Source organism: Dendrobates tinctorius, unplaced genomic scaffold (genome assembly GCF_039654945.1).
Source record: "Dendrobates tinctorius isolate UK_male_01 unplaced genomic scaffold, ASM3965494v1 ptg000007l, whole genome shotgun sequence".
NCBI lineage: Eukaryota > Metazoa > Chordata > Amphibia > Anura > Dendrobatidae > Dendrobates > Dendrobates tinctorius.
This window is the reverse complement of record NW_027361675.1, coordinates 55,529,851-55,544,169: the sequence shown is the minus strand read 5'-3', so window position 1 is coordinate 55,544,169 and position 14,319 is coordinate 55,529,851. Positions and strand designations below refer to the sequence as shown.

At 42.2% G+C, this 14,319-nt stretch overlaps 1 protein-coding gene across 1 annotated transcript in view; it reads right to left on the bottom strand.

The window, feature by feature from the left end:
- Positions 1 to 14,319, bottom strand: part of LOC141086031 (uncharacterized) — a 971,752-nt gene that overhangs the window by 524,828 nt on the left and 432,605 nt on the right. The window contains exon 62 of the mRNA XM_073571764.1: positions 7,390 to 7,641. Coding sequence (XP_073427865.1) covers positions 7,390 to 7,641 — 252 coding nt within the window. The remainder of the gene's footprint in view (positions 1 to 7,389; positions 7,642 to 14,319) is intronic.

Below are 14,319 nucleotides of genomic sequence, written 5' to 3'. Positions count from 1 at the left end.
TTAGTTCTGTACATTACAAATCTTAATGAATATAAATGTCTGTTATATTCAAATAATAAGATCAATATCAACATTAGACCAATGGAGTTGGTCCACCACCTGGTATTTCCATTGCTCAGCTATTATTTACTGTGAGGTTGACCAGATGTACACAATGTATGGAGTTGGACAATGATGGTACAGCAGATTATCTCTTAGTCAAGTGAATGAGAGATAAGATGCAGTACCCAAAAAGAAGCCACTAAATGATGTACAGTACAGTGTCAAGTGGTTCTGGTTCTGTACAGCTGATACCAGTAAATCAGTGGGATTGCTATAGCTAGGGTTCATTTACGCTGCAATTTTATCATGAATAAGTGACCCTAGAAACACTTGTATTACGATAATTGTGTAGTCTAAACACGCTTCTGATAACGCTAGTTTGTCAGAGGAAATGATGTTTTGCCCACAAAAGATCATTGTTCTTGGCATTGCATGGTCCTGCATAAACAAGACTTGCACTATTGAGAATAATGGCATCCTATGCACACTAAACAATTACAGGTTGTACAGTTCACATTGTTGACCCATCCCTCTCCAGACATGTAAGGTGCAAGTCTGGTGAGGGTGTATGGAGCAGGCTCAGAGGCTGAGCCCGACATATAGATGGCAGTTAATGGCTGTGGCTTCCTATAAAAGCTGCAAGTGTTTCATAGCATGAAAGTAAGGTTAATAATACTACATTCATTACAAAACCTTCAGTTTTACTAAAATTTGTTCATGCAAAAATGAATATACCCCACGCCAAAAACTACTACATCTAGTCTTTCTAGTATTACAGTGAATCACATTGGTGGCAGTGTCCTTATGAGAAGCTACAGGAGTGCTGCTGGTGTCCGGGAGCTACATATCATTCACAGTATCATGAAGTCCCAGATGCATTGCTCTGCATTGAAAAAGAAGATGTTTCCATCTGTGACATATGACACAGGAGAGATCACAAAGAATCACACAGAATGCCACCTCTGCCATGACATATGAAGAATCAGCACCTCAGCACCTCACCACTCCACACAACGTCACTATTACGTCCGAGGGATGATGTGGTATGCTCTCCCCACTTGCACCAATGTTAATTTCCGCACCCCCTGGGGACACGTAAGGTCAGCTTGGCACAATTTTACACAGATACTACCTGTCTACACAGGCTCAAGGAAGCATGGGGAGTGAGCGGATGTGGCCCATTCATGCGCTGATGTGGCACCGCACTTGCTCACAAACCTAACATGCTGAGAGGCTCCTTTCACTAGCACTAGCAAAACATCACCTGGTCTGCAGGTAGGACTGCCACCAATTCCATGTTAGATATTGTCATGATCCAGGTTGGATTATGACAGATAAATGCATTAGTAACCTTTTTTTCTCCTTAAGCTGTGTGCTTAAAGATAGTTTTGACCCCGGTGGCCATTAGGGTCATTGCACTGTGGTGGTTTCAGTTCTAGCTTTGCCCCCGGTGGCCATTAGGGTTATTGCACTCTGGTTAGTTTAGTGCACGTGATTATAAAGCAGGTGTGATTGCTCTGGCTCTGCTATAAAAGAGTGTCAGGTGTTGCAAACACTGTTGGTGATATTGCTCACTTCCAACCGAGTCTGGTGAAGGAAGGAATTACAGAGAGGTGTTCCTTGCAGCTCTGACAGAGCTTGGTGGCAGCTATTCAGTAGGAAAGCTGCATTCTGGTGGTGGACTCTGTTGCTGGGAGCAAGAGCAACAGAGCAAAGCTAAGTGGTGATATCCCGGTTTGTGACTTCCCTTATGTGTGTTTCAGTGCAGTGGTGGGATTAGTTTCTGCACCGTCCATTTCATTAGAAAGGGCTAGGTGCAGGGCAAGCTAGGGTTCTTAGGTTCCAGCTCAGCGACAGGTGTGGAGCCTGTATAGGGACTGTTAGGAATGTAGAGACTGGCTCAGGGGAGTGCAGGAGGTCTCCACGTCCACGTTCCCTATCGCAGGGCCCTCCATTGTATCGGTTTCCCTGTTGTTTCCCCTTATTTAAATTCGCCCTGCTGGAGGCGGTGTATCCAGTTTCACATGTAATTCTGAAATTCGCCTGCTGGAGGCGGTGTATCCGGCTACACGTTATATTATATAAATCGCCCTACTGGAGGCGGTGTATCCAGGGTCACGTGTGTGATAGAAATTCGCCCTGCTGGAGGATGTGTGTCCTGTCACACGTTGACCATCACATTTATAAGCTCAGTCTGTTAATGTGTTTTTATCAGGCCAGAAACCAGTCCAGGTAGCAAGAAAAGTTAAGCCGAGAACACAGACATGTGGTTCGTGGTTTGAGATGAAAGAATAACCAAAGGTTAACTATATATTTAATTGCCTTAAGGGCACCCTAGAAAAAACACTATATACACCATGGTAATGCATATACAATGGTCAGATATGCAAATACAATAGTGGTAGGACAAAGTATGCAGAATATAAGAATCAGTTACCAGTCAGATTAAAGGCCTAGGTTGTGGGGGAAGAGCTCCCACATGGGACGCTGGTGATTCTCTCTGTTGCTTGACTTCTTCCCTCACGATATATCATCGCATCTCCCCAGAGAAACGCAATAGCCCATGCTTTACACGAACATTTAACTCCTTGGGGTCAATATCCTCCTGTCCCTCGGACTGGACTTAAAACTACAAAACCTAAGGTGGGTCATAACTCCTTAATGGACAGTCATAGGGAGGCGGTTTTAGTGCAATTGATATCCGGAGGGGCCCCTGGTATGCATTGAGACCAAACACAGCTTTGCTACCTGGCTCCTACTAGCGATTATATTTTATCCCCCACCCTGGGGTGCAAGAACAATTCGAGACTCAGGAAGGTGTTCGGCCTGTTCTAGAGATCTCCAAAATGTAACTAGCTTATGTCTAGGATGTACAATATGTCCATAATCTCCTTATCAAAACCTAGCTGTCTGAACAAAGCAGTTACACCAAATGGTTTGGATACTAGCTAAGCTGGTGGAGAGGGTGTGAATTTCTACTTTTCTACAGTGACCAAGTATGTGTCTTGATCTGAAGCCAATCAAACACCTGTGGGGAATTCTAAAGAGACAAGTTGAGCATCACTCTCCATCCAGCATCCAGGCTCCAAAAGAGGTTGTTCTTAAGGAAAATGGTCACCAGATTTTTGATACCTCCATAATATAGGAAAGAGACCCTGATTGCATTGGTTTACTGGCTGCAGCAGTTGAGACACAATTAGAGTTTATAGATGTAGCATGGAGCAGAGCTCAGGAAGTTTTCTATGTACATTGTTTGTTGCCATTGGGGCGTGGTTGGACAACTGCTCATGCAAGCATCAGACCTGGCTATGTCCTTGTGATGAAATCTTCATTCTATAGAACCAACAGCACACAGCCTAATAAATGACACTGCTATATCATGCTGACCTCAGATCACATAGCAAAAAGCTGCAGACAGATTCACTTTAAAGAATGGAAAAAGATAAATGATGCAAAACAGTATGTCACCAACTTGCTCATTTTATGCCTAGAAGACTTGGAGCTGTCCTTAAACATTATGGAGATCATACGAAATACTAGATGAAGTAGTGTTTGACCTGGAGTATATTCATTTTTACATCAACTAATTTGAGTAACACAAGATTTTGTAATGAAAATCATATTATTAACCTTTATTTCATGTTATTATAGATTAAAAACAGTTCTATGAAACAGTCTTGAGAAAATTTTGAAAATTATTCTTATGTTGAGTGAGATATTGATTAAAATCATATTCGTCACAGGGGGTGTACTCATTTTATGCTGAAAACTGTATGTATACATTTAAACTGCATGTGACCTTGTTATTCTAAGAGGAGTAGTGATCTCTATGGCAAAGTCTGCATTGACAAGTTGTGTCTGGAAGATATCGACAACAGGTCAGACTAAATGAAGTAAAAACTAAAGGAAACAATTCTAATGAGATGTTAGCAGTAAAGTATTGAATATAAATATTTATTCTGTATCTATTTTGTCTGACCTGCAGTGAGATCATGGAAGTAATACTCTTGTTTGTACAAGAAAGGCTCTTATTATGTATAGCACCATCCTGTCTCTTGTTATTTCTACCGCTGTGCCTTATTATTGTCCTTTTTTATGTATAGTATTGATCCTTACTATATATTGTCCTCTCTTATAATGTATGCGATAACATATTATATAGTGTACTCTTTTTTATGTGTAACACTGTCTATTACATAGTGTCCTCTCTTATAAATAGCTCATTCCCTTAATACATAGCATCCCTCTCTTATTTTGTATACTGCCATCCCTTATTACAAAGATCCTCCCTTATGAATAGCACCTATCCCTTAATACATATCGTCTTCTTTTTACTATTTATAGGTCTGCCCATTATTACATAGTGTCGCAGGTACAATCCTTGTGGCAGTCTGGAAGCAGTTAATAGGGCTTCCATAGACAAGCTTAGCAGAAATCATTCCATTTACCAGATCCCAGGGGTTACACTGGCCTTTAAAAATGCAAGTGCATCAAAAAATGAGATTGGATTTATCTTTTTTTTTCTTCCCATCCTCCCATATTTTTTTGTTTAAGAAAAATGTACCGTATATACTGTACTCATGTATAAGCTGAGATATTCAGCCCATTTTTTTGGACTGAAAGTCCGCCTCTCGGCTTATACACAAGTCATATACTTGGGGTTCAGCAGGGGGGAGGGGGAACGGGGGTGTCAGAGATCATACTGACCCCCCCTGGTGCGGTCTCTGCATCCCCCCCGCTTCTCCCACAGTCTCCCTTCATATTCATGAGTTTAATGAGCGGTAGCACGTGACTGCTAAAGGAAGGAAGAGCTGCCGGACACCGTGGGAGTCGGAGAAGTGGGTCTGCAGAGACTGCGCCAGGAAGGGCTAAGTATATCCAATATTCACCTGTCCCGGGTCCATCGCTGCTCACCGCTGTCTGCTGCGTCCTGTGTCAGTGACGTTTAGGCAGCAGGGGGCGCGGTGACGAGGTTAGTGCACGCCGCGCCCTCTGCTGGCTGAACAGTAACTGACAGAGGAAGCGGCAGACAGCGGTGAGCAGCGATGGACCCCGGACAGTATGGCATTTTTTTTGCAGCAGCATATGGAGGTATAATATATGGAGCATCTTATGGGGGCAGCATATGGGGGCATATTCTATGGAGCAGCATATGGGGGCATATTCTATGGGGCAGCATATGGGGGCATAGTCTATGGAGCAGCATATGAGGGCATAGTCTATGGAGCAGCATATGGGGGCAGCATATGGGGGCATATTCTGTGGAGCAGCATATGGGCCATATTCTATGGGGCAGCATATGGCGGCATAATCTATGGAGCATCATATGGGGCATAATCTATGGAGCATTTTATGGGGGCATAATCTATGGAGCGTCTTATAGGGGCATAATCTATTAAGCATTTTATGGGGCATAATCTATGGAGCATCTTAGGGGGCATAATCTATGGAGCATCTTATGGGACATAATCTATGGAGCATCTTATGGGGGAATAATCTATGGAGCATATTCTATGGAGCATCTTATGGGGCCATAACCTTTATGGAGCATTATATGGGGCATATTATTCTATATAGCATCTTATGGGGGCATTATTAACCTTTGTGCAACATTATATGGGGTGTATTTTGTATGGAGCATCTTAAGGGGCCCATCATGAACTGTATGGAGCATTATATGGGGCTCATGATTCAATATGGATATTCAAAAACATTTAACCTACTGATGTCTCAATTAATTTTACTTTTATTGGTATCTATTTTTATTTTTGAAACTTACCAGTAGCTGCTTCATTTTCCACCCTAGGCTTATACGCGAGTTAATAAGTTTTCCCAGTTTTTGTGGCAAAATTAGGAGGGTCTGCTTATACTCGGGACAGCTTATACACGAGTATATACGGTACTTTGAATAGTGTAGTGTACAGTACAATACCGTTCTGTTTTGCACACTGTAAATATGAACATGAACTGTACATGAACGTGTAATATTTTAATCTCAACAACAATCCTTATATTGATTCATTAGTTAAAGTAATGTGGATGATATAGATTTATGTACATAGAACAGACCAGTAGATGACATGTGGTTTAATATCCAGTGTGATGCCTAGTCTGGATAATCAAAAAACAAATTCAATGTATATAAATATATACTGTATGTAGTTACATGTGCAATATAGCTATAATAACACCAAAGGCATCACACACATATTAATGCATATCACAAAAAATAATAAAGGGTCTGTGCATGAATCTTATAAGGACAAAAATAGTCTTAAAGCAATATATTACTGATAGACCACAGGGGTTAAGGAAGGATTAAGAAATAGTTATAGTTACCAACCTTACATAACAGTGACACAGACCCATGTGTGCTGAGTCCTGATGCGCGTTTCCCCCTGCTTCCTCAAGGGGCGTGTGTCCTTAGGATACTATCTTCGGCATAACATCATTGTGTTTTGACAGTTGTGAGGTAACTTTGCTTTTTAATTGTGTGTGATAATTTTAACTTTAATATTTTTTTTAATTTTATTATTAGAGTAATATTGCACCTAATTGGTATCTTTGGGATTTTTCTCAGGTGGGTTGTTTCTGGTCTTTCATGTAATGTTTCAACGTACAGTAGCATTAGGATGGGCCCCAGGAATCAATTCTACCTATGAGCCCCAGGCACTTCAGTTCAACACTGTATATGGTGGCTAGATATAATAATTGGCAGAGAATAGAAATTTCTTAGAAAAAATTACATCATGTCTCTCTCATTTAACAATTTTTCTGCACCCGAGTAAGGAAAAAGGGTTGAAATATTGTGCCAATACAAACATGTAATGTAATTTCACAGAAACTTTTACTAGAAGATTGTGCTTTTTTATTATTCATTAACAGGTTATCGACTATTCTGCCTACTGGCACAGAAGAGAGCAATGTTTTATCGCAGTTTTAGTAGTACAGTATGTATGTTCCATCTGTCTGTCTGAAGAAATGAATATTGAAAATGGCACGATATAGAGACTGTCTTGAAATACTAGACATAACAGACATCCTACCGGAAGACCTTTGTTCTCGAAACAGGCATTAGGATATCAAATACGTATACAGAGAAAAGGCTATACATCAATTACTTCCATTTTCAGAGATTAATAGACAGGAACAGAAAATCCGTTTGAAATGAGTCAGTTCTTTCCAACAAGTTAATTCATTTAACAAAGGATTTTTCTAAGAGAAATAGATCAATATGTCTTGTACTCAAGTTCAGTGTTCTGTTCAGTGAGCACACAATTATCTCCTTAATAATTTATGAGCCACGCTACAGTATGAATGACAGCTGAACAAGTCACAGCCACAGACCTGGTAAAATGTGATGCTCAATCTGGGATTCATTTTGTTGTATTCCCTCAGCGCTTCTGTTAGCAACTTCTTCACATGAACTGAATCAAACATTTGCTGGTAGCCATCTAAGACCTGATTGGCGCTGCTGGACTTCTCACTTCTTCTCAGCAAATTTGTATCCTGCTGTCTGGCCACAGTAGTAACTAGACCACCTTCATCCTCCACAATGTTACTGAATAGGGGCTGCTGAGTACCTAGAATGATTTGTACCTGCAAAACAATGCAATATGGATTTTAGCAAAGGGGATTATTTCATAATATGTAGTATTTTGGTTTTATGATAGATTTTATTCCAAGCTGGAAAGTCATGTACAAAGCTTATTTTTGAATGGCAATTTTTTTTTATTTAGATGTGTATATGGTTACATTCCTCAGTCAGTGAGTAAATTAAGGCAATTGGATACTTTTTGAAACATTATTTTTGACATTTTAGTAGCAAGTTTGACCACAAGCTTTAAGTAACCGTCCACCTATACTGTAGTCTTGAAGCTCTAGGCACTATAACAAAATATCAACCAATACAGGACTACTGCACAAAAATGGCTTAAATAGTTCTCTGAGAATGAAATAAAATGGAGTTCCTGATATAATTCAAGCTGCTGATCGTCCTAGTCACTGTACTGTTAGTAAGAGCTGCAGACTGAAGACATACAGCTACCGATACCTACGTCTCAACTGACAAGAGCTGTATCACACATACCTCAGTCAGTGGCCAGGAGAATGGCTGTCATATGTGAAGAAATATATCTCTTCATTACTGAGCCCAAAGGGGGTTATCACCAGCTTTAATGTTTGTTTGTTTTGCACTGTACACTGCTATGAAGCTGTCAGACTGAACTAGGAGGAGAATGAAGCTGGAGATTTTCTTGACGAGTACAACATGGGTTAACACATATTTCTTCACATATCACAGCAGTACTCTCAGCGCTGATAAGTTATGTGTGATACAGCTCTTGTCAGTTGAGTCATACAGTATGTAGCTGCATGTTTTCAGTCTGCAGCCCGTTATAACAGGACAGTCACAAGGACAGTCTGCAGTTTGAATTATATTAGGGACTTCATTATATCTCTTTCTCTGAGAACCCATTCAAGTCATTTTTGTAACGACAGTAATTCTGTGTTAATTGATCTCGGAAGCTGTATGTCTTTAGTTTGCAGATCATACTAATGTGACTATGACGGACTGCAGTTTGAATTATATCAGGAACTCCATTTTATCTCATTCTTACAGAATGCTTTTACATTTGTTGACCAGCCTTGCTCATTGGAACATATGTGCATAATACTTGATGATCGTTGTCATGGATCGGTTTGAGGATTCGATCCGCTGACATGTTGCTACATAATCGGTTTTCCAGTCTGCTGAGCTATTGCCTTTTCTTCCCTGTCAAAACGCTGATCATTCGGGGGGCATGGCCAGCAACCAGGGGAGCAAGACATGTCTCCTCAAAGCTCTGCTTGCTGTGAGAGAAATTCTATCATTTATTTCACTTTTGGTGGCCAATCTGAATTACAGGAGGTCTCCTGACAGAAGACAAAGACCAGAGAGGCTAAATTTAGAAGAGTGCTTTAATCCCCTCAGACACAGAACCGAGGGAGATAGCTGAAGCCTAACGGGGGTGCTTCCCGCCTGCCATCTTGCCTCCTGGGAGACGGTTCTCCCTCACGTTGTGGGACTGCCAGGAGCCCAAGGAAGAACACAAAGAGAGACTTCACCCTCCTATCTGGACAGCGCTGCGGTGAGTCCTTATACAGATGCGCTGTGGGTCCCAGGGACGCTGAGGAGATCTGGGGCCGCCTGGGGACCGGTCAGCGAGGCTCCCATTTCCCTCCATTACCTAATTCCCCGCTCCCTCACTTACTGACGTCACAACAAGTTCAGTGACTGGAGAAGCTGCAGCGGCGATCCTCGTGGATGGGCCGGGGGAAACGCTCCCTGAGGTGATTGTACATCACGGACGAGGTGGAGGAGGGGGTCTCGTGGTCGGCCCTGGGATCTGAAGGAGTCGCTCACCGCCCGCCGGCTTGCACCAACAGATGATTTTCACCTCGCTGACAGCTAGAAGTCATAAAGGTGGGAGCGCTCCTCTGACGCTCCTTCTCATACCATTATCACACAGCTCTGGGCTCAGACTTGAGTCACTACAGGCACTACAGCATTAAATATAGTACGCTGGGCCTTTGGTGGGTTGATTCGGACTGACCCAGCAGGGTCCAACAGTACCCCCCCCCCCCGTTCAGTGGATATAGAAACAAAGCCACCATTTTCTCTCTTTTTAAGCATTGAGCTCACTTGGTTGTGGAGCTCCATCTACTGGTCACCTTTGAGTACTTTCATAGGTTTCTTTATTCTTCAAATACATTAACCAGATAGCTGCACCCGCCTAAATTCAGAATGATGCTTACTACATAGAAATGACTGCTTAACCATACTGGAATGCCCAAGAGATTGCCCGTATACATTTGCTTTCATAATGGTCCGCACACAGAAGGGACGGGTGAAAAGTTTAACAAGAAATACTGGAGAAAATCTGAAACCAACCCCCTGGGGAGAACTAGAGAAATTCCTAACAAAAAAAACAGGATCATTGTGGCACTCAGATAATCTACAGGATTCTAAGATGGGTTCTGCTAAACTGCCAGAAACTTCAGATATAAGCCGGGATGAGTCAGAGGGTGAATCTGACATGGGTGATCAGGTTCCCATCTCACGGAATTTTATGAAGAGGCTTTTGGTGGACAGTATGACACCCTTAACCAAGGAGATCGCAGGCCTAAGTTCGGACATGAAAAATATAGGCCACAGAGTTGAGGCGTTAGAAAGCTCCCAGACTGAACTGATTGAAGCATTAACTCACTAGGCGATCATCTGCGTGCTCATCAAAAGCAACTCAACTCCGTCTTCCTTGCAATAGAGGACCAGGAGAGCAGGAGCAGAAGGAAAAATATACGATTGAGAGGGATCCCGGAATCTTTTGCCCCGGAGTCTCTCAATAAAGTCTCCAAGGAGATCTTCTCGGCTATTCTGGGTCAGGACCGGGCAGATAACATCATTATTGAAAGGGTTAATAGAGCTCTGAGACCGAAGCCCAGGCCCTCTGAGCCCCCGAGGGATATAATTTGTGGACTCCTTAATTATCTTGACACTGCAGCAATACTAACGGGAGCCAGAGAGCACTCCCCCCTGAATTATGGAGATACCACTATTCAAATCTTCCAGGACATTTCTCCCTCTACACTGGCCAAGAGGAGAACGCTGAAGCCTCTAACAGATGCACTAGTGGCCAAGGGTTTGAGATTCAAATGGCTATTTCCGTTTGGTATAGGGATCACTAAAGAGGGTCGCCAGTTGACCATCCGGACCCCAGAGGACTTGGAGAACTCATGGGAAATACTTAAAATGGAGCCTATATCAGTCCCTTCTTGGTTGCCCCTAGATTTGATACCGGACAATCTGAAATTAGCAAGAATTCTGAAGATTGCTAGACCAGCGGATTGGTCTGTCAAAAAGAAAACTGCTTCTCCGAAAGTCAAGAAGACCTCTTCCAAACATAATTTAACCTGAGCTGCCACAGAACTCTTTGAAACACATTTCATTAGGGGACTCAGGGACCACCTGGGTTCTGGTGGTCAAATTTTTCAATTTTTTCCTGTTGTCCTTATTTCTCTGATACAAAATCATACTAGTTAGCAGATGTTTTTCTAAATGTACTTTGATTGCTCTTTTATAATTATTCTAAGTCACTGTTTGGGCACACTATGTCTTATCTTCAAAATAGGGTTTTTACTACCCCCCCGCTGAAGATGAGAAAGTTTTTATTAATAGTTTTGTATTGACTTTGTTGTTGTATTTTCACAGGTGCTTAATGACGGCAACAGATTTTTATGTTAGCTATGTCGGGAACTGAACGGGCTTTGGGAGACTCGATCACCGTGGCCTCCTTTAACGTGAAAGGTATCAATGTTCCAGAAAAGCGTAGCCAAATTCTCTCTCTGCTAATGAAAAATCAAGCACAGGTACTATTCATCTAGGAGACACATTTTAAGACAGGCAGAGCACCAAACACATCTTTTTCTCCATACCCAATTTGGTGTAATAGTTGCTCCCAATCGTCCTCAAAAGGGGTTAGTATTGCATTTAAGAAGGGACTGCCCTTCACCCTGAAGGACTACCTCACTAATGCAGAGGGAAGATACGTTTTTGTAAAAGGATTCTTTTTGGGAATCTCTATGCTCCAAATACTGGACAAGCGAGATGGCTGTCAAAGACGTTGGACACTCTGGCGCTGTTCAAGGAAGGCCTCTTGGTCCTGCGGGGTGATTTTAACCTAACCCTTTACCCGAAACTAGATGCATCTAACCGCAAATCCTCTATTCCAAAAAATGAGAGGAGAGTCTTTTTGAGTAAATTAAATTCATTAGGCCTGATTGATCCATGGAGAATTGCCCATCCTTCCACAAAAGATTACACCTTCTATTCAAATCCACACAATTCCTATCACAGATTAGATTATCTTCTGATTCAAACCTCAGCTGTCTCACTGATTCTAGACACTTCTATAGGCCCCATTACACTTTCGGACCATGCACCGATTTTCATAAAATTAAGAATTGCTTCGCTGCCCCGGCCTGCACCAACCTGGCGGAAACCGGAGCATTTGCTCCAACTAAATTTTCATATTGCTAGATTCTTTAGAGAGAACACTCTAGAGGGAGAAGTCAACCCCATAATTTGGGAAACACATAAGGCGGTCCTCAGGGGAGAGCTGATTGCATTAAGGGCTTATGTGAAATGAGAAAGAGAGAAAGAAATTTCTTCTCTCCTGCACCAAATCAGCACATTGGAAAGGATACATAAAAAAGGAAGGGCCAACCGTGACCTTACAGATTTATCTACCCTGCGTTGTAAACTCAAGGATCTACTCAACTTAAACTCTGCTAGAGTATTTGCCCGGTGTAGACAAAAGGTTTAAATGCATGGGAACAAAGGGAGTAATGTTATTAATGGGTCACCGAGGAGAAAAAAGCAAAACAAGCTAAGTCACAGAAAACCATTGCAGATCCCTGATCCTACCACACAACTAGCAGCAGCCGTGGAGCGTACCTACGATGTTCCTAGACTCTTCATCACAGCCGGAGGACTAAATAAGCCTGAAGCATGAAAAGGGGAAAACTAACTGCCCTAGAGCAGACTCCAAAGGAATAGATAGCCCCCACACATGTATTGACGGTGAAACAAGAAGAAGGCACAGACACAGGCAGGAAAATAGGCTCAGCAAACGATGGGGCCCAAACTAACTCGAAAGGAAAGGAAAGACACTGTCTGCAACCTGCAAAAAACCCTACAAAAATAATGTCCAACACTTCTGATAGCAAAATTAACCCTGAAGTCACTAGACTTCTCCCACTATATCAGCACTCTGAAATATTCTGAGACAGAGCAAAAAGAGACCAAACTAGTAAGGGACAAAAAGTTAATTGGCAAAATACTGATAAATAAGAGTGGAAATTCAGTACAGCCCCCAGCCGGGGCTAGCTGACCACACAAAAAACTGAATAGACCAACAAAATCAAGTGTGAACATTAGCAGAAAAACTTAGCCTTAGATGACTGGAACAGAGCTGAAAACCAAAGCTGACAAGCCAGAAGGAATCACCAGCAACTGAATAGGGCGTTGACTGTCTTAAATCCAATCTGAGACTCCTGAGGTCCAATCGTCATCCTCATTCTCAGGTGGCAGATCTCCACCGATCAAATCAGCCTCACTACCTCCTGTTACCACCAGAGGGAGTCTGGAAGGAGAACTCACAACTGGTGAACAAGAGAATGAACTCACAACAGAGTAAACTTACATCCCAATTACTAAAGAAACAAAGAGAGAAACACTTTATCAAACAGATAGATATGGGTGATGGCGCCAGGGTGGACAGATCTTGTGAAATAGCGGAAGCCTTTCGGAGATACTACAACTCTCTATATAATTTAGTCCTACCAGAGTCAATGAAAGATCCCATCGAAGCCTCAGGGAACATCCACAATTTCTTGGCCCAACTTTCACTACCTAAGATCTCTCCCCTTGGGAAATCGATACTTATGAAAGAAATCACAGCACAAGAGGTCAAAGACACACTAGCGGAAATTCCAAATGGAAAACCCCCAGGCCCCAATGGCTTTCCAATAATATATTTTAAAAAATTTGCAGACACTTTAATCCCTCGGTTAGTAGAAATCTTCAACTCCTGTTTGAAGGGTGCAGCCCCCCACCGCATTCACTAGAGGCATACATCACAGTTATACCCAAGGAGGGGAGAGATGACACGCTGTGCAGTAACTACCATCCTATATCATTTCTTAACACAGATATTAAAATATGGGCTAACATTTTGGCCTCCAGAATTAATCTAATGTTGGCGGATATGGTACACCCTGACCAGGCAGGGTTTATACGTGGAAGGGAGGGCAAAGATAACTCTACAAGAGTTATACAGACTATCTCATATGCAAAGCATACAGGTCAGGCCCTCACGGTCCTCTCTACTGACGCCGAGAAGGCTTTTGATCGGACTGGTTGGCATTATATGAATTGCGCCTTGCAAAAATTTGCCTTCCCTTCACCATTTATTGAAGCTATATTTTCGTTATATACTTACCCTACAGCTAGGGTCAGGGTGAATGGAATTCTGTCGGATACTTTTAAAATCAGAAATGGTACCAGGCAGTGTTGTCCTCTCTCCCCATCCTTATTTGTCCTAGTTATGGAAACGTTGATACAAGCTATTTGACAAAATAGGGACATTAAAGGTATCAAGATTAATCGAATTGAAGTAAAGGCCGCAGCCTTTGCAGATGATTTATTGCTGATGCTCTCTAACCCGGGGACTGCCTTCC